At 46.0% G+C, this 24,650-nt stretch overlaps 1 protein-coding gene across 6 annotated transcripts in view; it reads right to left on the bottom strand.

Moving 5' to 3' along the window:
* The window catches only part of COL27A1 (collagen type XXVII alpha 1 chain), a 294,861-nt gene that overhangs the window by 111,703 nt on the left and 158,508 nt on the right, over nt 1-24,650 (bottom strand). For all 6 annotated transcript variants that reach the window (XM_073314250.1, XM_073314251.1, XM_073314249.1 and 3 more), the window contains 5 exons: nt 24,456-24,509; nt 17,632-17,676; nt 9,409-9,462; nt 8,922-8,966; nt 1,488-1,541 (listed from right to left, as the gene is read on the bottom strand). In XM_073314250.1, coding sequence (XP_073170351.1) covers nt 1,488-1,541; nt 8,922-8,966; nt 9,409-9,462; nt 17,632-17,676; nt 24,456-24,509 — 252 coding nt within the window. The remainder of the gene's footprint in view (nt 1-1,487; nt 1,542-8,921; nt 8,967-9,408; nt 9,463-17,631; nt 17,677-24,455; nt 24,510-24,650) is intronic.

Below are 24,650 nucleotides of genomic sequence, written 5' to 3'. Positions count from 1 at the left end.
GACCTCAGCATGTGTAAGGGGAGGAGAAAGGAGTCCTCTGTGCTGCCTCATGGGGCTGCATGGTATTGTCACCAACACAAGGCTGGGGAAGACTTTCCTGAAGGTTCAAAAAGGAGAGGACTTTAGGAGTCACTCATTTAAAGAAGACTGAGTTCTAGAAGGACACCTATACTTAACGTTGCTGTACATTTACATTTCTCCAATGTCCTCTTCTTTCTCGCTCTCATAGGGTCTTAAGGCCAGCTGTTGAAAGTCCTTTGATTGGTGGTTTCCCCAACGAAAATCCCAGCACAGTGGATCCCAGGGTGTAGGGATTTCTTGGTTTCCCACCTCTGATCTGTAGAGTTTTACATGCTAATACTCCAACTCCACTCCCTACAGGCCCTTACACAGCTGTTTACACACACCAACCCCTGGCTGGCAGGTGCTCACACACTCTCCTCCCTAGCTGGCAGACATATACATGCCTGGCCCCTTATACCTGTTACATAGGCAACCCACACATCTGCTCTCTGGCTCACTGACACTTCCCCTCTCTGCTACGTGATCTTCCTGGCTAATGCAGGCACTCTTCTTCTCTGTACCCAGACATCCAGCACACACCTCCTGACAGCATCTTTTCATCGGGACATACGCACATTGCTCCCCAACACGTGGAAAACACACACTTTCCGCACCCTGATCCTAAGAGCTACACAGACCTTTGCATACTGTACTGTGTTCACCGATACGTAGCACAAAGACATTCAAGCTATCATAGGGCAGGGACCTGGCATGCATGCTTTCTTTGCCTGAAATTCCCTGCTCTCTGGTTGTATTCAGAGGGACACATGCTAAAAACCTATTGATTCTTGGGGCCAAATTCAACCCTGGCGTAAGCAGGGTCACCCACACTGATGCCAATGAGCTGTACCCTCTAAATATGGCAGTAGAAGAACATATAAGCTATTGTAGGGAGGCGTGGCTGACCACTACAGAGGCCCAGTCCAGCAAAGCACATAAGCACGTGGGTAGCATTAATCATACCAGTAGTTCCACTTAAGTAAACAGGACTCTGACTGCTCGTGCTTAAAGTTATGCATATGCTTAAGTGCTTTGCTGCTTCGGGGCCTAAGTCCCTGTAGCAGACAAATTCACTGACTCTGCAGCCAGCGGACCACGCATATTGCTCCTAATCTGAAGAACTTGTTCCATCACTTTCAGTTTCTGCGGGAGGTTATGACCTTTTCCATAGGAAGCACTTTATTTTCCCGTATAGAACTGCATATTTTTTTTAAAAAAAAAATCCCATTCTGTTGACTTCGGTTCGAGAAGGTCTCAGAGCTATGCAGAGCAGGGGGTGAATCTGAGGGTGTAATGCAAATAACTATAGTGTCTTTATGTCAGGAGGAATCAGAGCTTTCAAAAGAACATGGTTTGAATATTAGCAGAGAAAGCAGGCAGCTATGCATGTTATCTATGTAAGAAGAAAAATTGTAAGCAATTACCTTGTCTCCTTGGAATCCAATATCTCCTGGAACACCTGGCAGTCCCTGATCACCCTGAATACACATCACCAAAGAAAGTTACAATATACACCGTCAATGGCAAAACCATCCAGGTCTATAGGAAATTATTTCAGGCCCCTTTCAAACAGAACTGGTGACAAATCAAAAGTCATAATCCATCACAATAATCTTGAGCAAAATATGCCTTTTCCAACAACAAATCTGAACTGAGAAACAAAACCACAGGAGAGAGAAAATATAAAATACCTGTGCCTGCTGCAAAAAATGTTAGACGAGAGGACTACAGGCTGCTTTTCCCTTGCAAGTAGCAAACACATAGGTGATGAATGTCAAAATACAGCTGAGCAAAACAGCCAGCTTGCTTATTGGTAAATGGAACTTTCCTCTTAGGTTGTTCTCCTCTACAGAGCCTGGCTCCCAGGGGTTTCTGAAGGCATAGCCTGGAACTGGGAGCACTGATCAACCCCTTCCCCTATAAAAGTATTGAACATCTACTGAAATCCCTCAGTACCAACCTACTGCAGAAATCTAGGCTGGCATTTCCAAAGAGGTTTAAGCACTCAATGCTGGCTTACTTTCAATGAGACTTAGGTCCTTTTGAGAATCACAGCCACGAAGCCTGACTAAGAAATGGGTAGGCTAGCACTGAGCTGTTAGGGAGATGACCCAATATGGGACCTTTGTTTTCTCCAAATTGGAAGAGGATCCCTACTCTCTGGGCACTTAGAAACAACTGTCCCATCAGAGGAACTGATTAGGAAATCAGATTTGGGAAATCTGCTCTAAAGAATAGAGAGGGAAGGGAGGGGGGAGGCAGTTTCTCTCCCCAACACAAATGCGAGAAGTAATCTTTATAAAAGTTTTGCATGACGACAAGGCCAAATAGCAGCAAATGCTATGGAGGCTGTGTCCCATATAGATTGTCCCTCCAGTCCATCCCGACCTGGCTTTCTTATAAGAGAGTAGCACAGAGCAATGCATACAACTATACTTCTAAACGGAATCTGTATGGAAGACCACGAACTTTAGATGTAGAGTCACAGACTTCCAACACTTGAGAAAAAAGCCCCACGAGGAGAGATTCCACTCAGGTTAACAACTGAGCACTCAGTGATTACAGAGATTAATGAACATAAGTGCATCTCCAAATGCACAGAAGAAGATCAGTGGAAGTGCCACCACTTCGTTAAGATGAACCCTGAGTACGGGAGTCATTAGTTGCACTGTCCAGCCCATCTCCTTGTTAATGCTGGATGGTTCCAATTTTTGAATGTTCTAATTTTTCTAGTCTTTTGTCCACCCTAGCCTTGAAAATCCCAACTCACTAGGCCACTCTCCCTTGCCCTGAGAGATGGGAGAGCAGCCTGGGGTGAAGAAGCTGGGTTTGTTCTGAGAACCAGCCTGCCTTTGTCAAACCTGGTAACTGAGAGCCGTAAGAAAAGGTTTATTTGTTTCATAACCAAGCTATGATATAATATGCATTAAAAAAGCTGCTTAAAAAGGAAAATACATGGAGGTCCCAGACTTGCGCAGGCTAAAAAGACTCCAGCTAAAGACTGAAGTGCTCATGGATGGAAGTGATACTTTATTTTACATACAGCCATTGATACAGATCATCTGAAAGAGAAATCAGTCTTCAATCATCTTGATGAGGTAGGGGTGAGGAAAGAAATGGCAGTTCATGGGAAATCCGTAAAGACGATGTTAAGGAACAGAGTTCCAAGTTTGGATGTGCAGAGGGGCTTCTACCTTACCAAAAGCAGATTAGTTATGGACAGTCCCATATTATCTTTCTGGAACTAACCAGGCTCTTTGGAACTGGGGCTTCCCCATAAGAGGTTATAATGAAGACAAGAGATCCTCCAGTAGAAGAGAGGCCTGGCTTATGTGAGACTAGAGCCTGTACCCATTGTCATTAACCTTCAAGGCACTGAGGGTATAGAACCACTCATGGGATGGATTCAGGAAGCACTACCCAAGTGTGGCATACCCCATGTATATCCGTCCAGCTGCTATCCATGGCGCCAAACAGTCTATAGCCTTTCAGCAGTGTGGCTGGAATGTGTGTGTGTTTGACATGGATTAGGCACATTTTGTTGCAAAGCATGCAGAAACTTTTAATTCCTCTGTTGTGCTGCCTCATACAATCGGTGCTGGGAAGGGGGATAACTACCTCAAAGAGCTTGGAGCAGACCTCCCTGGCAAAGGGGTGAAGGGAGCGCTTTCCTTCACTGTGGGAAAAACAACCCAGTAGCTGGAGTAGGCCAGAAGACCATGTGCTTCTCCTGTAACCATCTGGGCTAGGAAACTGTAATAGCAGGGTTTAACATGACACTGCAGCTGTAAAACTGAAGTAACTCTAGCTATCCTTAGGAAGATCCTGTAAACCGCAGCTCTGAGGAGAACTGCTGGGCCTACCGTTAATTCCCATCTTCCCTCTGGAGTGGCATGGCTCTCACATTAGGAATTCCAGCCTGCTGGCTTGTCACCGCCTAAGGATGCCCCCACCAGCCATGCTCTGCGATTCCAGTGCAACAAAGTGGGGAAATCTCCACCGAGACAGAGATGCACACACTGGGCCAAATCCTGCAAGCCCTGATGGAAGGTGACAGAGCCCCACCTTGCCAAGCAGGGTGCGGAACACCCTCAAAGCCCTCAGTCCCTTTCAGACCTTTGCTCGGCAGCAAGAAGTGGCAGATGGAATGAATTAGGCCAATCAAGGCTGCTCTCATCTGAACTGAGTTAATAATTACAAAAGATTACTGATTGTCGTCAGCCTGGCGGGGGTGAATGTTGCACCACCTCCTGCTGATTCAGCATTTCTGTCTCCAGATGCTGTCTAATGTCTGGGCTATATATATAAAATGTAAACTCCAGCCCCATGCGGAGCTATAACTCCACATTCACCAGAGGAGAGCAGAGCTGGTGCTTTCATTCCCCCCTCTCTTCTGGTTCTGTAATGGGCTGCCCCTTCTACACATCTCCTGCAACAAATTCTTGGGCCACTTTCTAGGGAAGCCGTCTCTGCATTCCTGAACAGGACATCAGCAACTGCCTTCCAAGAATCTACCCCAGGTTTTTTACACAAGACCCAACCCATGCTGGGACAAGACCCTGGAATCTGAGTTAGGAGTCAGTATGGATGCCCAGCCAGAGTAGACATGCTCCATAAAGCTGGCAGTTTCTTTCTCCTAAGCCTTCAAGCCATCTACGCTAGTAACCACGCTGTAAGAAGGTATGGCTGACATGCAAACTCAACCTGGTTAGCATATGAAGACTTTCAAAGGTGACTAGTCATTTTGGCTGCCCAACCTGACACACCTAAAAGAGCCTGGGCATTCAAAGGATGGGTACTCAGCACTTCCTGAACGTGAGCCCCCATTAAGATGTCTGAGGTTGGGCACCCAAAGTCACTAGACACTTGAAATTCTTGGCTGTGGTCCCTTACTGTTTTGACCCCGGTTCGTGAGCAGGATTGTTAACAAGACTGTCAGTCTTGAACATATGACATGCAGATGGGACCTCCCACCCATGTACTGCCGTGTACATGAGTCAGGCAGTCCTACTTCCCAGATGTGTCTGTGCAAGGGCATTCTAAAGTGCAAGGTACCATGCAAAAACATACCCCACTTAGTACCTCCAGCAGGGCCTGCTTGAAACAGTGCATTCTCCAGAGGGAGCCTGGGCAGCAGACACAAACACAGATGTGCAGTGTGAAGGGTGTGCACAAGCCAACACACTTGACACGTGGTTGTGTACCGGAAATGCTGCCGTGTGGAGGCCGAACTGTGTTAGCTGTAACTAGGTCAAGCTGAGTTTGTCAGAACCCAGTTATGCTTCAGAAGGTTTTATCTGTGATGTGGATGGGGACTTCAGTGCATTCAGCCAAGAAGTTCTCCACAACCTTAGCCACCACACCCAACAGAAAGGGATTTGTATTAGTCAGGAAGTGATAGAGGTACTAATCACTGTCTGTTTGCAGAGGCAACATGCAGGAAAGGACAAATGCTGGCAACATCCCACAGATGGTGGTAGACAAACTCTCAGACAAGATAGATACAAAAGGGAAACATGGGTGCCAAGGAAGTGTCATAGGTTTCTGGCCTTCAGAGCAAAGTAGAGGTTTGGATAAAGGAGACAGTGGAAGGTAGTGATGAAGTCAAGATCTGACAGACAGAAAAGGGATATTAAGGGATCAGAGAAAGGCCACGGGCCACAGAAAACCCATGTAAAACGCACATCAGAGGTGGAAACTAGTAATGAGATATCCAGGAGGTGAATGCAGAATGGACCCTTACTTTCAAGTCACGTCTCCCACTCCACTCTATGCATAGGGGCACCATGACCAAAATGGAGGGCAATCTGGGGACTGCACCCTCACTACGAAAGGAGTTTCATTACATCTAAGACTTCTATTAACAGATTCAATTGTACAGCATATATGGAGGAAGAAAGATGCTGAGGCACCTAGCAGTGGTTGGGACGGAACGTAGTTTCACAGAAATGAAAGAGGAAGGAAGCAAAAGGGAAAAAGATGTCTTGCTGCTAAGGAAATAGGCTGGAACTCGGGAACTGGGTTCAATTCCTGCCTTTGCCAGAGACTTCCTGGGTGACCTTGGGCACATCATTTCATCTCTCTGTGCCTCAGTTCCCCACGTGTAAAATGATGATGATAATCCGTCCTTTGTCAGTCTTGTTTATTTAGACTCTTTGTAAGCACTCTGAGGGCAGGGACTGTCTCTTGCTGTGTGTTTATATACAGCGCTAGCACAACCAGGCCCAGTACCAGACAAGGTCTGTATGTTTGACTAGAATACCAATAATAAAAAACATAATACAGCAAGATAGGAGAGGAGAGGAGACACCTGTTCCTTGCTCCTGGTGCACAATATAAAAATAGACAGAGTGATCAATATGACCAAAAGATGCACTAAGATAAAGAAGCATGAGACCAAATGAATACAGCAGGTTACTGATCACTTAGAAAAGCTAAGTCTAGGTATTAGAAACAAGCCAACTGGCTGCATACCGATGCAAAAAAAAAATAAAATCACAAAACCAAAAAGCTGAAAAACACAGGCCGAAAGAAAGACAAACTTTCCCAATCTCACTACTGAGCTGATATGTCTCGTTTTTATCTGTGCAAGTGAGTGCAGCATATTTTGAGATTTTGGCCTCTCGAGTAAAAGACTTTATAGTTAAAATATCAAAACTGACTGCGGTCACCTGTGTGAAAGAGAACTAGGCTGTCAAATTCAACATGGGTTTTATTTACTTGGCCCTGTGTTTCCCAGGGCTTTGGCTATGTGACTGCTGGAAAGGATGCCCCCAAGGCGTCTGGAAGCGTTCTCCCATTTGTGATATCATCGTTGATCTGATTTTCTGACAGTGCCCCAGGATATTGAAATGAAAAGTCAACTCATTAAGGATAGAGAAGGCTTGAGCTAGGTCATTTGTCATTCTTGGAGTGGGAAAGGGCCTTAATGAAATCCAGGCAGGAAGCGTGCCCAGTCAGAGGAGGATGCAACAGGAGAGGTGGTCAGAGAAAGGAGAGAAAACGCTGGGTTCTTCCAACCTTGCTGAGAAAGAAAGAGAGAGAGAGACCAAAAGCAGGATGCCTGGTAGCAATGAAGGAACAATAGGTAGGGGCCAGGGCACTAGACTGGGACACAGGAGATCCAGATCCAATCCCCTAGAACTTTCTGACTTCACAGGGGTGTTGTAAAGATAAATACATTAAGGACCGTGACGCACGTAGTGCGTTAAATAGACAGATCTGATAATCTTTGTAAAAAGGGGAGAATGATATTGCCTGTAAGGCCTAAAACACTGGCCAATCCGTAAGAGATTCAGCATCTTAAGGACAAGCCAATTCTTCAGGGAGAGCAGGCTGCATTGCTGGGAGAGTTCGTGGGCCCTTGGAGTTAGTGCTGGGTCAGGATTCCTGCTTATGGCGACCATGACTTACCCTTATAGGGAAGTCTCCCTACTGCCCAAACATGCCTTGCTGCCAGTTGTGCCCCCCACTCTCCTAGAAGGGTGAGGTGGTATAGAGCAGAAGCTGACCCTGGGTACATGGGAGGGCGACAGTGACCTGCTAGCACAACGCAGGGCACGAGGGCATCTGGCTCCTTGACCTGGCTTCGTGCCGATCGACCACAGTTTAAAACCAGCAGCAAGTGAATGAATGCAACAGTGCCATTAAAGCACCCCCCGAAAATGGGAGGGGGACAATACAATTACTACCCCTTTGCTCTATCCTCCCAAGCAGTCAACGTCATAAGGCTAATTACCCTATTGCATTTCCCTCTTCTGAAGGAAGAAACAAACCCTACAACCAAGCATCTGCAGGAGGGTGTCATTTATGGGAGTCAGACCTGTCTACACTCACACTTGCTCTGGTTTAACTCACGCTGCATTTTAAACGAATTTAGTTAAACCATTGCAACTTCCACCCCTTATTTCTACTTTAAAGTGGCTTGTATCAATTTAGTTTAAGTTGATTCTTCCTTATCAGCAAACTAACTTGATATAAACCAATCTTAACCTGAAATAAGAGCGGCTACATGAGGTTTTGCATCTCTTAACGTTGTTTTTAATCGAGGTTCCAGTAGGTACGTCTCATCCAGCTTCTGTGCTGATCTCTCAATCACCTTCCTCACGAGAAGAAAGAACATGGTCTGCATGTTTGTGTCATATTGTGAGACACCCTGAAACATGCCCTAATAAATGAAAGTGGCAACAATGCTGATAAAGCCCTACTTCTACCCCATCCAGTGATAAGATCTAAATGCATAACAACAAAACCACATTGTCATACAATGCATTATATATAACTCAAACACAATAGCATCATTGTAAAGACAGAGGAGCTGACCGGGATTAGCCTAGAAAACTCATCTGAAAGGGAAATATTACCCAATGGGGTTTTCTGCCCCACCCCCCCCCCTTTTTTTTTTTAAAGGAAGTGGTGCTGAAATGAGGTGAAGGCTCTCAGGGACATAATTTTTCACTCCAGGGGCTTTCCATAGCATAGATTCTGGTCACCAGTAAGATTCATGCTGATCTCAAATCTACACCTTAACAGCTGTGTCTACACTTGTTACCAGAAAAACTAAAAGGGTAAGCCATATACACTGTAGCAATGTTCCCACCCCATGTGATGCCATGGGAAGAGTTCTGTAGGCCAGGGGCAGGATGGACATTTTATTTAAAAAGAAAGGAAAATATAAATGGGAGTGTCAAGAAAGGAGAACAGATGATAAATGATGAAGAGGATGGGATTTCTGGTAGATAGCCAGAAAAGGAAGGAGAATGGGGCACATAATGTGGTGCAGAATACGAAACAGAAGCTACAAGTGGGATTTCACATGCAGAATAAAACACAGTGCAATAAGGGAGTATTCAGATCACCTTATCACCTTTCAGTCCATGTTCTCCAGGGTTTCCCATCAGCCCCTGAAAAAAGAGGAAGCCCAAGTTGAGTTTGAGCACGGCTCCGGTATCTTGAAGACCTGAATCAGGTCTAAGTCACCGACAGGGCTAATGGGACCATAGACCAAAATGCATGGCATCCAGGGTTATCTGGTCTGGGCCACAGGTCTCTCTCCTCATACAGCCTCTGAGGTGGATCATCGGATTTACTGCCAATTACCCTCCGCGGTCTGAAGTTGCACAGAAAAAATGCTCCTTGCATTCCCCAGTAATCCACACCTGGTGCAGACTGCCAGAGTGATGTTCTGTCTACCATCCTTCACTGGTCAGTGGACAAACATTACTGCCCAACCTTCTCCTCATAAAGACAACCACTTTCACCCAAACAATGAACTGAACAATCTTCAGACAGAGTCAGTCCTGGTTTGGACAGATAAGAGAACACAAGGCTTAGTTACTCCCTTACCTTTAGTCCCTTTGGTCCTGGATAGCCTATTGGTCCGAAAGCACCCATATCTCCCTGGTAAGAGAAACACAATAAATCAAATTTATTAGGTGTGTAGCTGATGAATCCTGATATATGGCATGAAAACCCTCCTGCCAGGGCCTCTAACCCTATTCACCAGTTCATTGGGTTGAGTAACATATAGAGAGGATTTTCTTGCTGTTTGAAAACTTAAGAGCCACATTCTGTTCTCAAAGTTAATGGAAGTTTTGCCATTGACTTCAATGGAAGCAGGATCCTGTTAGTCAAGAGATTTATAATCAGTGTATAGGTAGCTTCTAACTATAGAAATACCAAGTATATGTCTTGCAGAATAATTAAGTAAGAAGAGCAACTTCTACTCGCATCACATTTTTAATTCAGAACGAAGGACACCAAACACACTTTGTAAACGTAACTAACTGATACGGAAGTTCTCCTCAGGGATCACTTCATCCGCTACTGAAATGCGGCCAACTGTGTAGAGAATTGTTGCAGTTCAGCAATGCACAACACCAGAAGAACAAAGGAATGTTCCGGTCCTGCTCCCATAGAAGTTCATGTGCTTCAATGGGAATAAGGACAGGCCCTAAAATAAGAAATATAGACTATCTATAGAAATATATCCAGCTGAAATCTACTCAGTGAAATTAAGTAGGTGGAATACCACCTACCTTCCCAAACTCAATATGGGATTAACATCTAAGGAATATACACCAAGAAAGTTCTACACATATAGAATCTAAAATGTGTGCTGCTGAAGGTGTGGAGGAGGTAGGAGACTAACAAAGAAAGGAGAATAATATGAAGTTAGGAAAGCTATGGATTAAATTCAGCAGATTCTTGGATCTACATTCAAGTCTAAGGCTCAAATCTAGACCTGGTTGAAGCAGGTGCAACTCCAACGAAGCAGGTCTGAAATTTGACCCAATTACTTTTGTACCATCTCCTGCAAAGCTTGCCACATAATCTGTTTCACAGTTTAAAAAGTACTTCCGTAGCAGAGCAGCACTGCTATGCTGAAGCAGTCAAAGGTAACAGGCCAATACCCTGCTGCATTTTTATTTCTCTTGTTTCTTTATTCTTAAATTGTTAGCCCCTGAGCTCTCTTAGCAGACTCCTATGCTGGGATTGTAAGAAGAGCCTAAGGAAGTTTGAAACTGAATGGGAGTTGGGTGCCTAACTTCATTAGATTCCTTTGAAAATCCTAGCCCCAGTTTATTGGATACCTAGTGAGATCTTGGCAAGGGTGGCCTGGCTCATTAGCTGCCTTTGTACAGCTCCCTTGCTACATTTTCAACCATTCACTGTGGTCGGTGCTTTAAACACCACTGAGGTTGTACCATGAGCCCTGGCGAATTGATAGATTTCCTTCCATCTCTCTGTCCATGGGGATTAAAGAAGCGTTATAGATGGATCGACATCTGCAGTGAAAAGTCCTTTCCAGAAGAAATCCCAGAAGTTCTAAATGAGCTCCTGCTCCAAAAGTTCCTCAAATCCAGCAGTGGAGAGGAGAAAGGTGCAATTCATTCAAGAAGATTTCCACATCCAGGGCCATCTCCCACAGTGCATGAAGCATCATATTCCAATATGCGATACACATGGAGCTGACGTTCATGGGTATGAGCTACCCAGAGCAGAGGACACAATGGCTGGCTCCTGTTAAGTTAGAAAGTGGTCCTCCGATTCCTGTCGCATCCAACATTTCAAACCTGAGCCCTCCTTGGGGATAGCAATCTATCTGAATCCCTAATGCTCCCTCAGAGGTTGAAACAATCTGTTCATCTTTTAATTCAATAACATCTTTGTATTTGAATCCTGGATTGAGGTTTATTTACAAGTCTGTCTTTGGCATTGTTTTAAAAAGGAGTTTTCAAACTATTTGCATTTTGCAAACCATTTAAACTCCAGAGGAGAAATGGCTGGGTTAATTGAGAACTTTAATTTACACTAACATTCTGCTGAGGAGGCATTTTTTCAGTGCTAGTATAAAGGCACATTCCCAGGGCTGCTATTTTCTACCATATTATTACAAGCATTTATTTGGGACTTATTGGTATCATAATTGGGAAAGTTACAGGGTTTAAATTGAGACATAGCACCATGCGCCCATGGCTGCTGCCGCTTGCAGCTTCACAAGTCTGCTAAGAAACCAAAGTTTAATCACTGGGAACGGTTGGGCCTAGAGGTACATCTTACAGCTCATCTGAGATGCACCAGATTAATATTTAGTCAGATTTCTGGGTTAGAATTTCTCCCATTCTCTTTAGTTTTTGAACAGCGATGGATTTTCCTCTTTCATTATCTGTGGCACTAAACAATTACATGAGCCACATGAATGAGGTCGAAAGAACACACACTTTAATTATACTTTGTCTGCTCTGTTGTCTAGTAAACATACCAGTTCATGTACTATTAACTGAATTTCACAGGTGCTCTCTGCAGAGGGCTGACTTAGAGCTAGAGCCATATGGCTAGCACTGCAATACTAACTCCAAAGGGATATTTTCCACCTCCAGTTCGGTCACTACAGACAAGTATTTGTGCATACAAAAGGAAGAGGTGAAAGCCCACTCAGACTCCATTTCTCTTTTTTCCTATGGAACCTCAGAGTTACAAACAACCTCCATACTCGAGGTGCTCGTAACTTTGAACAAAACGTTAGGGTTGTTCTTTCAAAAGTTTACAACTGAACAATGACTTCATCCAGGTTTGAAACTTTACTATGTAGAAGAAAAAATGCTGCTTTCCCTTTTTTTCGTAGCTTATGTTTAACACAGTCCAGTACTGTATTTGCTTTTCTTTTTTTCTTTTTTGTCGTCTCTGCTGCCGCCTGATTGTGTACTTCCAGTAGCAAATGAGGTGTGTGGTTGACTGGTCAGTTTGTAACTCTGAGGTTCTGCTGTACTCTTCCCTTTCTCAGGAGGAAACAGCTACAACTTTGCTGGTTCCTTGGAAGATGCTGATGGCAACTTTTTCAGCACCGGTCAAAGCTGGTTTATTTTTGCTGGAGCTGCTCATCACCACAGAGATTTAGGAACAGTATTTTAGTCCTCAAGAGCTTGATGTTGTTTCTCTGGCTCAAGCGGAGCTTTATGGGGCTTTTAAAAAAGGATATTGAAACAATCACGGATCCAGCAAGGAAAGCAACATGCAAGGATGCTGGAGTTCTATCGACTCTGATTTCTGTCATCTGTGGAAGGGACAGAGAAGGACTAGGAGATGGGGAAGGATAAAAAAAAGGTCAGGGAAAGGCATACTCCAACCACCTGGAAATTCTGCTGTGGTGAGGACTCTTTACCCTTGTAGCACTAATGCGTCAGGCTAGAAAAGACGCTAGAGTTCATGTTATTAAAATAAAAAGCTTTCACAGGTCTGTATTCAAACAGGCTTCTGATTGCTCTCTCCCCCATGAAGGGAGCCAGTGATACAGTGCACCAAGCTCTCCTGTAATGTGTAAATAAACAGGGAAGCCTTTGCTGGAGGAATATTTCTATAACAGGAGGTCATGTGGCTGCAGACTCACTGTGAGTGCTGAGCTGAGGCTGTATTAAAACAGATCCCCTTTTCATACCTTCCAGCATAAAGGCTTCTTGTAGGAACGCATTTACTTAGCGCTCACCCACACGGTTAATTACGAAAGTAGGAGGCTCCAGTTACAACTAATTCTGCTCTTCAGCCTTCGAACAGCAAAGCAAAAAACCCCTGCAGGGAGCTCGGTAGCCACTGTAAAATGGGGCTGTGGCCCTCTGAGCATTCAGAACTGGGACAGGAGGAAACTACTGCATGGAGTTTGGCAGGGTGAAGTTATGTGGGCTTCAAGACACGCAGTGCATGAACCCAACAATTGATGTCATCTTAAGGAAGCTGTCCTAGCCATGCCTAGTCAGATTGCTGATCCTGGTCTAGGAAAAGAGCCTCTTGCCACCAGCTGAGAAGAGAGAGGAGATGGGGGTAGAGAAGATCCACCATCTCCCCCTTTCTTACTCTGTGTGGCAGGGAGGATGGAGGGATGATAAGGAGACGGGGATGAGGTGGAGTGGAAAGAGATTGGGGGGCCCCCTCCTAGGTCAGCCTTACTAAGGGTTTCCTATAACCCACCCACTCTCTGAACCAGCTGCTCCTGGAGGATTATTACAGACCGCTTGGAATCATGTCTAGCTCAAGCTCCCTTGTACAAAGTGGGTGAAGAAAGAACTCACTTCTCTCCTCATATTTTATATACAGAGCTGAAGCAACTCATCCTCTGCAAGTACTGTGACATCAAGAGAGCTCTCCTCTGCCTGCAGATGCATGCAAGAGAGAACTTCTCCCCCAGAAAAACTCCCACCCTTTGGAGCCCCTGTTTCCCAGAACTGCCCCAAGCCTGAATGGTAGCAGCCTCCTTGGATGCCAGGAGAACAATATTGTCTAGTGTGAACGTGTTGATTTTTCCAATGGAAACTGCCTAGATTTGCCTTTGTGGAGTGGGTCGCTCTTTCTGGGGTTTTAGAAACCTAAAGTAGGAACTATGTGCTTTCAAAGCAAAGAAGTGACATGCACGGTTCAAATTCAGCTAAGTCACAGACCCTGTTGTATTAATTTAGATGGAACAAAGAGGCCCCAAAAATCAAACATAACCCATAATCATAATGCCCCCACACATAATCAGACATATGTGTTAACATAACCCAGTCACTGTCCAATGCTAAATAGTGTTAAACAAGGTTCAGGGTTTAGAATACAGAGACCTCAGGCTGCGTGTACCATGCCAAACTCACCATTAAAAATCTTTATAACCTTTTATTAAAGATACAGAAAGAGAAGGAAAAGGAGCTAAAGCATTTGAAATGTATGTGATTAAATAAGGTTTTCTTTGTAACAGCATCCCTTGTTCTCTTCCCTTTTAGCTGGAGAGTTTTTAGACAGAAAAGCCCCCTTGTTTGACAATCTTTTAGATGGTATCAAAGATGGTAATAACTGTCCTTTTCGGGGAAAAAGTTTATTGAAATGGGCTGGAGCTGTTGTTGTTGTTGAAGTCCAATCCTCTTTCCTCAGAAGACAAAACCAGACAGACAGACGCACAAGGGGAGAGAAGAGAACAGCAAAGATTGAAAATTCACCTTCTGTCTCTGGTGTTGACTTTCACCTGCAACCTCACTGCTGGAAAAAACCCAGGACGAGCGTACAGTCTTATCAGCTACTCCGAGACCAGGCAAACTTGTCAGGCTGTTTAGGGCATTGCATTTAGCTGCCTTTCGGGTCGCAGGCTCACAGCAGCGCAGAAAAATATGCAGTCTTGGCCAGCTGAGCCAGACCCTTATTAAACAGAAGAAAAAAAAGGAGCCAGGAAAGAGAAGAAATAAGGTGAGGAAGGAAAAAGGACTCATGGGGTGTTGGTAGGGGAACAGGGACAAAGTCTCACATCCAAAGTGTTGGCTGGGATTTAGCAGGAGCTGGAGGAGGTGGCCGTGTCATTTGGCTGCCTCTCTATGGCCTGGTCTGGTCAAGACATCTTTCAGGATTAGGGTGAAGAAAGCCTGGGATCCCAGGAGATGGTAGCCATGAGGGTGAAGCTTGCTCCTTCCTGATCTCTCATCTTTCAGTCAGACAGCATCATGATAGCCAGCTTTTCCCTCTAAAGTCTCTTTTTGGGGACCCCAAAAGGGGAGGGATGGGTGGAATAGCCCATCCTGTCATTATTTTGTCCACCAACAAGCCTAATTTCTGACACACCAAATTTGTTTAATTGATTCTTGGTCTGACACTTTCTTATTTACCAGGCATTATCTTAACACAGTCCTTGAATTATATCAGTAGGCCTTTTTGTTTGGACTAATTCAGTCATTCCATCTCGCTTTTGCACCTTTTCCCATCAACATTTGTTGTCCTAGTTTATTGTGACATTCCATGAACTTTCACTTACTCCTCCCAACTGAGTTCACAATTAGGGCAAATTGGCAGGCCCAATTATTTCAACAACCCCTGCCAGAGGGAGCGCACGCTTTAAGGAGACCAGGTGCTAGTGAAGGGACAGTAACATGGCCAAGCCTAAACACAGCTCCTACTTACATAGGGATCGCAGCTTTGACCTGCTCCACTGCCAAGTTATCTTCATGTAAGTTTCCTGCACTCTCCAGGGCACAATGCAGGGCTATTTTGGCAGATGCACATGGTGAAGTGTGAGTGCTAGGAACCATCTGTGTTTGAAATCCAGATTGGAAAGAAAGCCTCCTAGGGGGATTTTAGTTAGATCTAGATATCAGCCACATTGCTGAACTCAAATCATCTCACATGTGGTTCCATTCCTATGCTGGGCCCTTCTTTAGACAATCTCCTGGTGGACTTGGACAGCCACAAGGTACTCCAGGACTGGCTGATTCAGGTCATTTCACATGGGCCTACGCTGTGGGATAGGTCTCCTTTTTTACCTGGAGTAGCTCCATGCAATCTGAAGAGAGCGCTTGGAGCATTTATGAGTGACGATCAAGGATATAGCTTTTGTGATTGCCTGAGAGCATCCATATGGAGTCCATCAACCGAAGCTCTCGCTAAAGACGTTCGAAGAGCCAGGAGTGGTGAACAATTGGAGAAAACAGTTGTGAAGTCATCTTTGCTGTCCAGGCATTGCAGATATTTGTCATGGGAGGAGAAAATTCTTATGAAGAAACTGGTGCCCTTTAAAAACCATGAGCATAAAATGAGTCTCTGGAAAGGAGAAATGTCATCATTCAAGGTACTGGTCTTGAAGCAAATAACTCTTAGGAAGTGATGCCCCTCTCTTTGATTCACAACTGGACAGGCTCTCCCCTCAGTTGCTTTGATGAAGCGCCAGTTTGTGGGAATACAGAGGAGGTGTGTGGTTCTAAAGGTCCTTCATACACCAGAAATTGTATCTTTTCAAAGAACAATTGGGAAGGGAGAGGAAGGAGTAGGGAAGAGAGAAGCAAACTGAAGGCTGCACCCTTAGCAACCCAAAGCCAGCATTTGAAAGAAATGCCTTTCTGCACTGGAAGCAAGGCCAATCAAGATGGCTCACAATAGGACAAGGATGAAGTCCATCATTTGTGCTGGCATGGACAGTAATGTCCTTTGGTTTCCCATAACTTCCAAAAAAACTTCCTCTCTTGTGGTTAACGGTACTGGCTGGACCTCAGGAGACCTGGGTTCAGTTCTTCTGTAACCCTATGCGAATCCTTGTACTGCAGTTCCCTATCTATAAAATGGGGATAATTACACTGTCTTTCTCCCATGCTCTGTCTGTCTGGTCTATTTAGATTGTAAGCTTTTTAGGACAAGGACTGTCCCTTACTGTGTGTTGTGCAGCGCCTAGCATAATGCAGCCCCAATCTCAGTTGAGCCATCTGCGTGCTACTGTCATACAATAAACGATTACCCCAAGGCATGAGGAGATATTTGTAACTGCTCATAATCTGCATGGCAGATTTCACAGCTAGCCATCAGCGAAGAGGAGACTGTTTCGAACAAATGTCATCTTAACAATAATAAAAAAGCTTGTCACTTCTTGTGTATTGAGGGAAATGGCTCCAAACAAAATCACAGCCCTAAAAAAGTAAAAGTAAGAGTGCCAATCCAAGAGCAGAGAGAGCACGTAGGGCATATGCTCACTTCAGCGCACAGAGGTTTGTGGGTAAAATACCACCCTCTGTTAAACCAGCTCATGCCCTGCTGAAGTCAATGAGGGTGTAACAGAGGGCAGATTTGAGCTGTGTGTTTGTGAGAGGAGGGTAGTTACATTCCCAAATGTCAGGGTACTCCTTCATGCAATAATTTCACTGTCCAGGAACCAGGCATCCTTCCTTGATCAAACAATTTAGTTTCCTGGCATTACTGGTTAGAGGGTCTGTTTTTAAGGAAGAAAACAGACTCCTACCAGGAATAAATGCATGATCCTATCTTTAAAGAAATAGACTGGTAAATGTCACCAAAAGGGGAAGTCACAGAGGACACGTAGGGCTAAATTCTCAAGGACTACCTTGTGCCTAAAAATGTTATATACCTGAAATTATCACCTCCACTTCCTCATCCCAGTTTGGCACCTCCCCCCAGAGTTTTAATCTTCCTCTCCCCCATAAAAAGAAGAGTCACATGCCCCTGAGTCTCCCTCACAAGAGGAGGAGGAAGAAGAAAAATGGTGTGTGACTGCAGTGCCCTGAAAGGGTTAAAGCCCTCAGAAGCCAAAGCTCCATTTGTTTTCGTACTTACAATGAGTCCATGAACTCCAGGAGGACCCAGGGCTCCCAATTCTCCCTAAAAGGAAAGAGACCAACACCGTTACAGACTCTTTTTAGACAAACAGAGGCTGAAAAGTGGCTCAGTGTTTCAAGGTCTTGAAGGAAAAGACCAGCCTCCCCCTTGCACCCGCCCCCCCATTCCAACAGCCTGAGCAATCTAGAGCTTCCATCTTCAGAAAGCATGTTAATGAAGGAGGGCAGGCCCTCAGACAGAAGGCTACTTGTTGTTCTCCTACAGTCCCTGCAGTTATGCGCTGAGACTGGCTTCCCCTCCTAGGAGCAGGCAGGATAAAGGGAGCGTTTCACTGGGTGTTTGAGGGGGAGGGGCAGGAGAAGGGAGGACAGGGAAAGGGTGGCAGATGAGAAGGGAAAGGAAAACCGGGGAGGAAGGGAACTGGACAGAGAGGATGGGATGGAAGGGGGGGCAGCCAGGGAAAAGGAAGGAGGGAAGGGGAGTTAAAAGGGATGAGCAGAGCTTGGTGGGAAGGATATGGGAGCAGTTCCTTTAGCCCTAGGGCGTGCAGGCAGGGAGGTGAGTGGTTACAGGCCATGACGTCTAATAGGGTGTGAAGACACGACTCGGGCTGGGAGATCTGGGTTCCATCCCCGGCTCTGCCACCAGCTTCCTGAGTGACGTCAGGCAAGTCATGGCACCTCTGTGACTCAGTTTGCCCCTCTGTAAAATGGGAACAATCGTGCAACGAAATCGGTCACAAGAGACCATCTGGAAGAAAACAGGGTTGCAATCTGGGCACATTTTGGGGCTGTATCCAGTGAGGAGGTTGCTACTAAGAAGCATGATCTCTTGTGCATGCAGGGCTAAGTAGTTGCTGCATGGGGGCCCGCAGACGAGAAGAGGAGTGGGACTGGGCAGAGCATGTAGCACCTCCCATTGCACATGGGGGTCAACACTGCTGACTACTGGAAAGGGCAGGACAGGGCTGCTCTAGAGACAGTCCAGTACTGGCAGCCTCTGCATGGAGGTGTCAGGGAAAGAGGGTGACTCCTTTCAACTCCTCTTCCCTCGCTTCATGCAGCTGCTGACCCCAATCTAGTCCACAGTGTTTTGTAACTCTTCATTTCCAGAAAGGAAATGGGCTTTACTTGCAGCAGCTTCTCCAAAGGGAGGCTGGCCTTGCACCCAGAGCATTTTAGCAGGAATCCCTTCAGGATTCTGCTATCGCTTTCGAGACACTCGTTTGTAATAACACAGTGGAAAGCAGCACCCATTACTGGCTGGGTGCTAGGGATGGTATTCTCTAGTAGATCCAGCCTATTCAGAGGGAGCAAGTAATCAACAATAAAGTCAGATGCAAACATTGTTGTAAGAGATGCCGCCCTCCCTAGCACACCTCAGAGGCAGACGCAGGCACACACAGAGGTGGTATTGTTATAGAAGATATGGTTGATAGTTTCAAATAGGCAATCGGCAGTATACTATGCATTTTGGTGTGACTGTGCCAAAACAACAGGATTCCCTATTCACCCTGTGCCCTCTACTGTTTATCATCCACTATGGATGCCCTGTGTGCAGGTAACCTTGGAAAGAGCCAGCTACTCTTACTGGACTCTCAGTAACAGAGCCAACCATTTAGCAAAACAGAGATGCTGACTAGGTTTGTGGTTAAGGCACTGGGCTGGCGCTCAGGAGATATGGGCTCAATTCCCAGCTCCACCATGCAGTTGCCAGGGGACAGATTTTTAAAGGCATTTAGGCACCTAAAGCAGCAGACAGGCACTTCTGAAAAATCTCACTCAGCACTTAGGCAGATTAGGTGCCTAACTCCCATTGGAATCATGTAGCGCTCAAAAGCTTGTCTCTTTCACCAACAGAAGTCAGTCCAATGAAAGATATGACCTTCCCTGCCTTGGACCTTTAGGTGCATAAATACCTTTGAAAATCTGGCCCTTTGTAACTTTGGGCAAGATACTTAAACCTCCTGTGCCTCAGTTCTCCATCTGAAAATGGGGATAACACTTCAATTCCACCACAAATATTTAGACTGTAAATCTTTAGGTCTTACTATGCACATGTACAGACTTTAGCACAATCCCTTTAGCCTCTAGCAGCCACTCATACAAAAATAGTAATATACTCCTTCCACATTGCAATTTTTTATATAATCTGTGTTGGATCAGATACACCAACTCTAGATAGGTTATCAAAGAAAGTAGACAGAATTACCCAGGCTATGATGTGCATGCAGTGGAAGCCGTTTTTACATAGTTCCATATAATAAAACTCCCTTTTACTGTAAAATTAAGAGAAAATCCTAAATGGTTTCCAATACAGTGCAAGGCGCCAATTACTTTTCTGCGTACTGTGAGCTTGTTTGGTGGAGAAAGTGAACTTTGTTGAAAGAAGGACCTACCTGCCTGCTTAAGTGTACTGATCTATTCTGAGGAAGGAAATGTGTTTATTTTATGGAAAATGGAGAAAAGGACTTTTTCTCACACACACACACACACACACACACACTAATCCCAACCAACCTAAAATTGGTTTTCATGGTAAATTCCTTTCCTGCATATTTTGGACATCTGTTAAAGCTTTGTTCTCTTGGGTGGGATTTCAGGATCATTGCTTCTGGGATAAGGTCTCCTTTAAAAGTTCAGTAGTCGTAGCCCTTTTTTGCCTGGTTCAGTTACAAGATGAAAGATACTCGATTTATCCAGCCAGGGAATAGAAGTACGACCTCATTTTCTGGATTCCTGATGGGTTCTATGTCCCCTGCTGTAAGGGATGGGGGGTTTAATTTTTATTCTATGCTCCTTGTTACTGGTGTGACCGGTTGGATACCCGAGCTATATCACAGTGAGTATACCTCAGGAGAAGGGGCACTTTAGTGTCCAGGGACTGAGTGAGGCTGGAGCCAATTGTCAAAACATACCACAAGGTTTTCCTGCTTGGGAAGGAGAGGGGGTGGTGGGTTAGTCACGCATGCCAGCCTTTCCCTGCCCTACGAAAGGAAAGCAGAGGTTTCACTGGTGCCTTGGCTGCATCAACCTTTATCTTCTCTGGCTAGGTTATCCACAACAATAGCGTGACCACTAACAGTTCCCCAGATTTATTATCATCTCCTGCTTATGAGAGAGAGAGGTGCATAGCTTGGAAATCCGACTCCATGCTCTCCTGTAGTGCTTGACTCTAGCTCTGGGTCAGGAGATAGATGAGGCGAGCTAATCATTGTTTCCCACGTCCAGTTCCTATGATTTTACAACTCATTTAAATGGCCAGAGATCAGGGGAGTGGGGGATATGGAATGTGATGGCTTAACAGTTCTCAGGAAGCTGGCAGGAGGAGACTTGCGGTAGACTAGCTCCTTTCACTGTATGAGATGAATGGAAAGAGGATGAGACGCAGACCGCACCAGTCATTCCCGTGCAGCAGCAGAAAAAGGAACAGTACAGTATGGTACAGATGCTGAGGCAGCTCAGTGGATCAGACACAGGAAGGGGCAGCTCAGGACCCATAGCTGCCTGCCTGTGATTTAGCCACGTTTCACCTAGCGAACATGGCGTATTTGTGAGTTCCACACGCAGACTTTCTGGAATTTTTCTGTGTCTGTGACTCTGCTCGTGACCTCATGAACCTCCCTTCAAATAAGCCAAAACATTCTGTTTTCATTCCGTAATCTCTGAGGCACATTAATATTTAAAGGCCATTGATAAGATGAAAGCAGAGTGATCCTTCTGGATGAATTAAATGGAGAGGACATTTACTTTCCTAGGATCTCTCTAATACTTTGGGAGTTGGCATTCAGCTGCTTTTAAACACATCTTCAGAATGGGCCTTCGATGTCTTGGAAACTTAAAAGTGTGTTCTTGGAAAAGAGAACATCTCTCTGAACATACATCAGGAGCTCAGACCTTCCTAAAGGACTGGTTGTCTTAAAGGATTGGTAATATCTATAGCCTTTCATTGCTAGGTCATTGATTCAAAACTAACCCATGTAGGAGTTGCCAGAGCTCACTGAACAGTGGGGGAAAAAATTCCAAGAATACTTTTTAGGAATCAAAAACATTGAATCAACTGCGTTCAGGACTCTTATGTTTTCACTTTGCACTAAAGCTGGACCAATCAAGCCTGACTAGCAGAAAATGCTTGCAGAAACTGAATTTTACGCTGAATGGAAATTTCAAAATGTGCGCTTTAAGGGTGACTTATACAAATCATCCAATCAGGGTACAGAAACAATACCAGTGACTTGTGTAAATAACCAGTGCAGTGTGTATTTGAAAGATTGACCAAGAACTGTTCATAAACAAATCGGGAGGAGAATTGGCAAAGACATCCATGAATAACTAATACTTTTGAGAAAGTCTGCAATCTGCTAGGAAATATGTTGTGAGCAGGAAAAAAAAGCGGTGAACACCTTATTTCTTATTAATTATTTTGCTCTGCTCGAACAGTGATTAAATAGTACCAACATCCAGTTGTTCAGTGGCCTATGTGAAATGAATTGGTGATTTCAGTCCAATTCCAGCAGGACAAGACCACTTCTTAAAAACCCAGTAAGGGTAATTTGAAAATATAGGAGAGACCAAGAACTGAATGGTCTGGAGACACTTGTTCCAGGTCAGAGCTGGGACACAAGAGTAGGGAGGTGTGAAGTCATTTCCTGTGCAGTATCTGGTCCATAGATAGAAGCTCCAGAGCTAGCGATTTGGCACCTTTGAACAGGTATTTAAAATTCACTTTAAAAGAGAGAGGATCTTAGAGCTTCCTCCAAATACTCTAGACACACATTTATTAATGATCCGATGGCCGGAGACATGTGGCAGCGTGTTAGCTCATTTACCAGCATCAGGCAAATGAGATGCAATAGAAAGGAGGTTGTTAGGAGAACAACCCCTTGCACTTGTAGTACAAGCTTAGGAGAATTAGTGCTGCTGAATGCCTGCCCTGATACTCCAAGGACAGAACAGATAACAATGGGCATGTACCATTCTCTGAAACAATTGCCTGCTTCATATCTCTGCTGTTAAACATACAGCCTTCCAGAACCCCCAAGCTGTTCCCACAAGCAGCAGTGGCCAAGTGAAACCAGATCAAATCAGGATCCTGGAATTTTAAAATGAGAGAAACCAGGAGTGGCTGTAAAAGCCAAAATGTCACTTGCCAGTTTGGGGGCAATTTTCCTAGGAGGCCTATATAGGCCCTGATCTCAAGATCAAAGGGAGTCTCTCTCTTGACTCAGTGACCTTAGTGAGCTCCAGATCAGGCCCAGAGAGCACAAACTGTTACGGAGGATAATATTGACAGTTGCATGTCAAGTCGGTTAAGAGCAGTGATGAGCTGCCAAAATCTTAACAACAAGTTCCCTCCTCACCCCTCGGGGCGGTCGTTGCCCACCCCCGCCCCCTGGGACTCCTGCCCCATCCAACCCCCCCGCGTTCCTTGATGTCCCCCCCCCCGGACTCCTGCCCCATCCACCCCCGTCCCCTGTTCCCTGACTGCCCCCAGAACCGGGCAGGAGGGTCTTGTGGGCCACCGTAGTGGGTGCTCACCCCACCCCTAAGAGCCAGAGGCACCTGCCGGGGGGCGAGGTGGGGAATCCCGGCGCTGCTTACCTGGGGCAGCTCCCAGGAAGCATCCGGCAGGTCCCTCTGGCTCCTAGGGGCGTGGGAGAGGCTGCTTCCCCACTGACCACATCAAAAGTGGCGCCTTAGGCACCGACTCCTTGGGTGCTCTGGGGCTGGAGCACCCACAGGGAGAATTTGGTGGGTGCAGAGCACCCACCGGCAGCTCCCCGCCCCGCGCCTGGCCCCAGCTCATCTCCACCTCCTCCCCTGAACGCACCGCCCTGCTCTGCTTCTCCACGGTACCCCACCCCACCCTCACCCTGGCCTCCCACAAATCAGCTGTTCAGCAGGAAGCAGGGGAGGACGGAGAAGCAGGCCACGGCTTCACACTCAGGCCGAGGGTGGCAGAGGTGAGCTGGGGCGGGGAGCAGTTCCCCCCCCCCCCGGGTTACCTGCTGCAGCGTGGGCGGCCCTCCTCGCCCCCCCCCGAGCTCACCTCCACTCTGCCTCCCTGGGCCTGAGCGGGAAGCCGCCGCTTGCTTCTCAGCCCGCCCCGGCTTCCCACGCGAACAGCTGATTCGCGGGAAGCTGCGGGGGGGAGGGGGTGGAGAAGCAGAGCAGGGCAGCTCGTTCAGGGGAGGAGGCGGAGTGGAGGTGAGGTGAGCTGGGGGTGGGGCGGGGAGCTGCCGGTGGGTGCTCTGCACCCACCAAATTTTCCCCGTGGGTGCTCCAGGGCTGGAGCACCTGTGGAGTCGGCGCCTAAGGCACCACTTTTGGCCGGTTAAATTTAAAAGCCTTTTTAGAACCGGTTGTCCCTCGCGAACAACCAGGTCTAAAAGGGCTTCTAAATTTAACAACCAGTTCTAGTGAACCGGTGCAAACCGGCTACAGTTCAGCACTGGTTAAGAGCAACATCATTCCTCACACCCACGCTAAATTCCCTACAATTATATCCCTATGGGAAGAAAGTGCTCCACAGGACTGGGGTGCAGGAGAAGCAATGGAGGGGGCAGAGAGGGAAATGGGATGCAGATGGCACTACAATGACCTCTTAACTGAAACACTGGAACTAGCAGTTTATGTAAGAGATGGAAGGGCTTTTCAGAGGGATCTAAAACAACAGACTGACAGCTGCCTGTGAACTTCCAAGACAGCTTCAGCAGAGAGCTTCCTTCAGATTCTAGGCACCCAGCACAACATAGTACAACAGGGTGTAAAATGGAGCAGCAAGAGAGAAGCAAAAAGTCTACTGAAGACTTTGCAACTTACTGGGTTCCCATCTATGCCTGGAGGTCCTCGTTCACCAAAATCGCCAGGAAAACCCTGAGATTGGGAGGCAAATACAAACAAATGTTGGTTATTGGCACATACTGAGAAAAGAAAACAGACAACTTAATGCTACTCCTGTTTTGCTCAGAGCGGTGTTTTGAAAGCCAGCAGGTTACAAAGCAGGTCTGAGCACAG

Source organism: Lepidochelys kempii, chromosome 16, assembly GCF_965140265.1.
Source record: "Lepidochelys kempii isolate rLepKem1 chromosome 16, rLepKem1.hap2, whole genome shotgun sequence".
Lineage (NCBI taxonomy): Eukaryota > Metazoa > Chordata > Testudines > Cheloniidae > Lepidochelys > Lepidochelys kempii.
The sequence above is the reverse complement of the archived record's forward strand: the minus strand, read 5'-3'. Positions and strand labels throughout refer to the sequence as shown.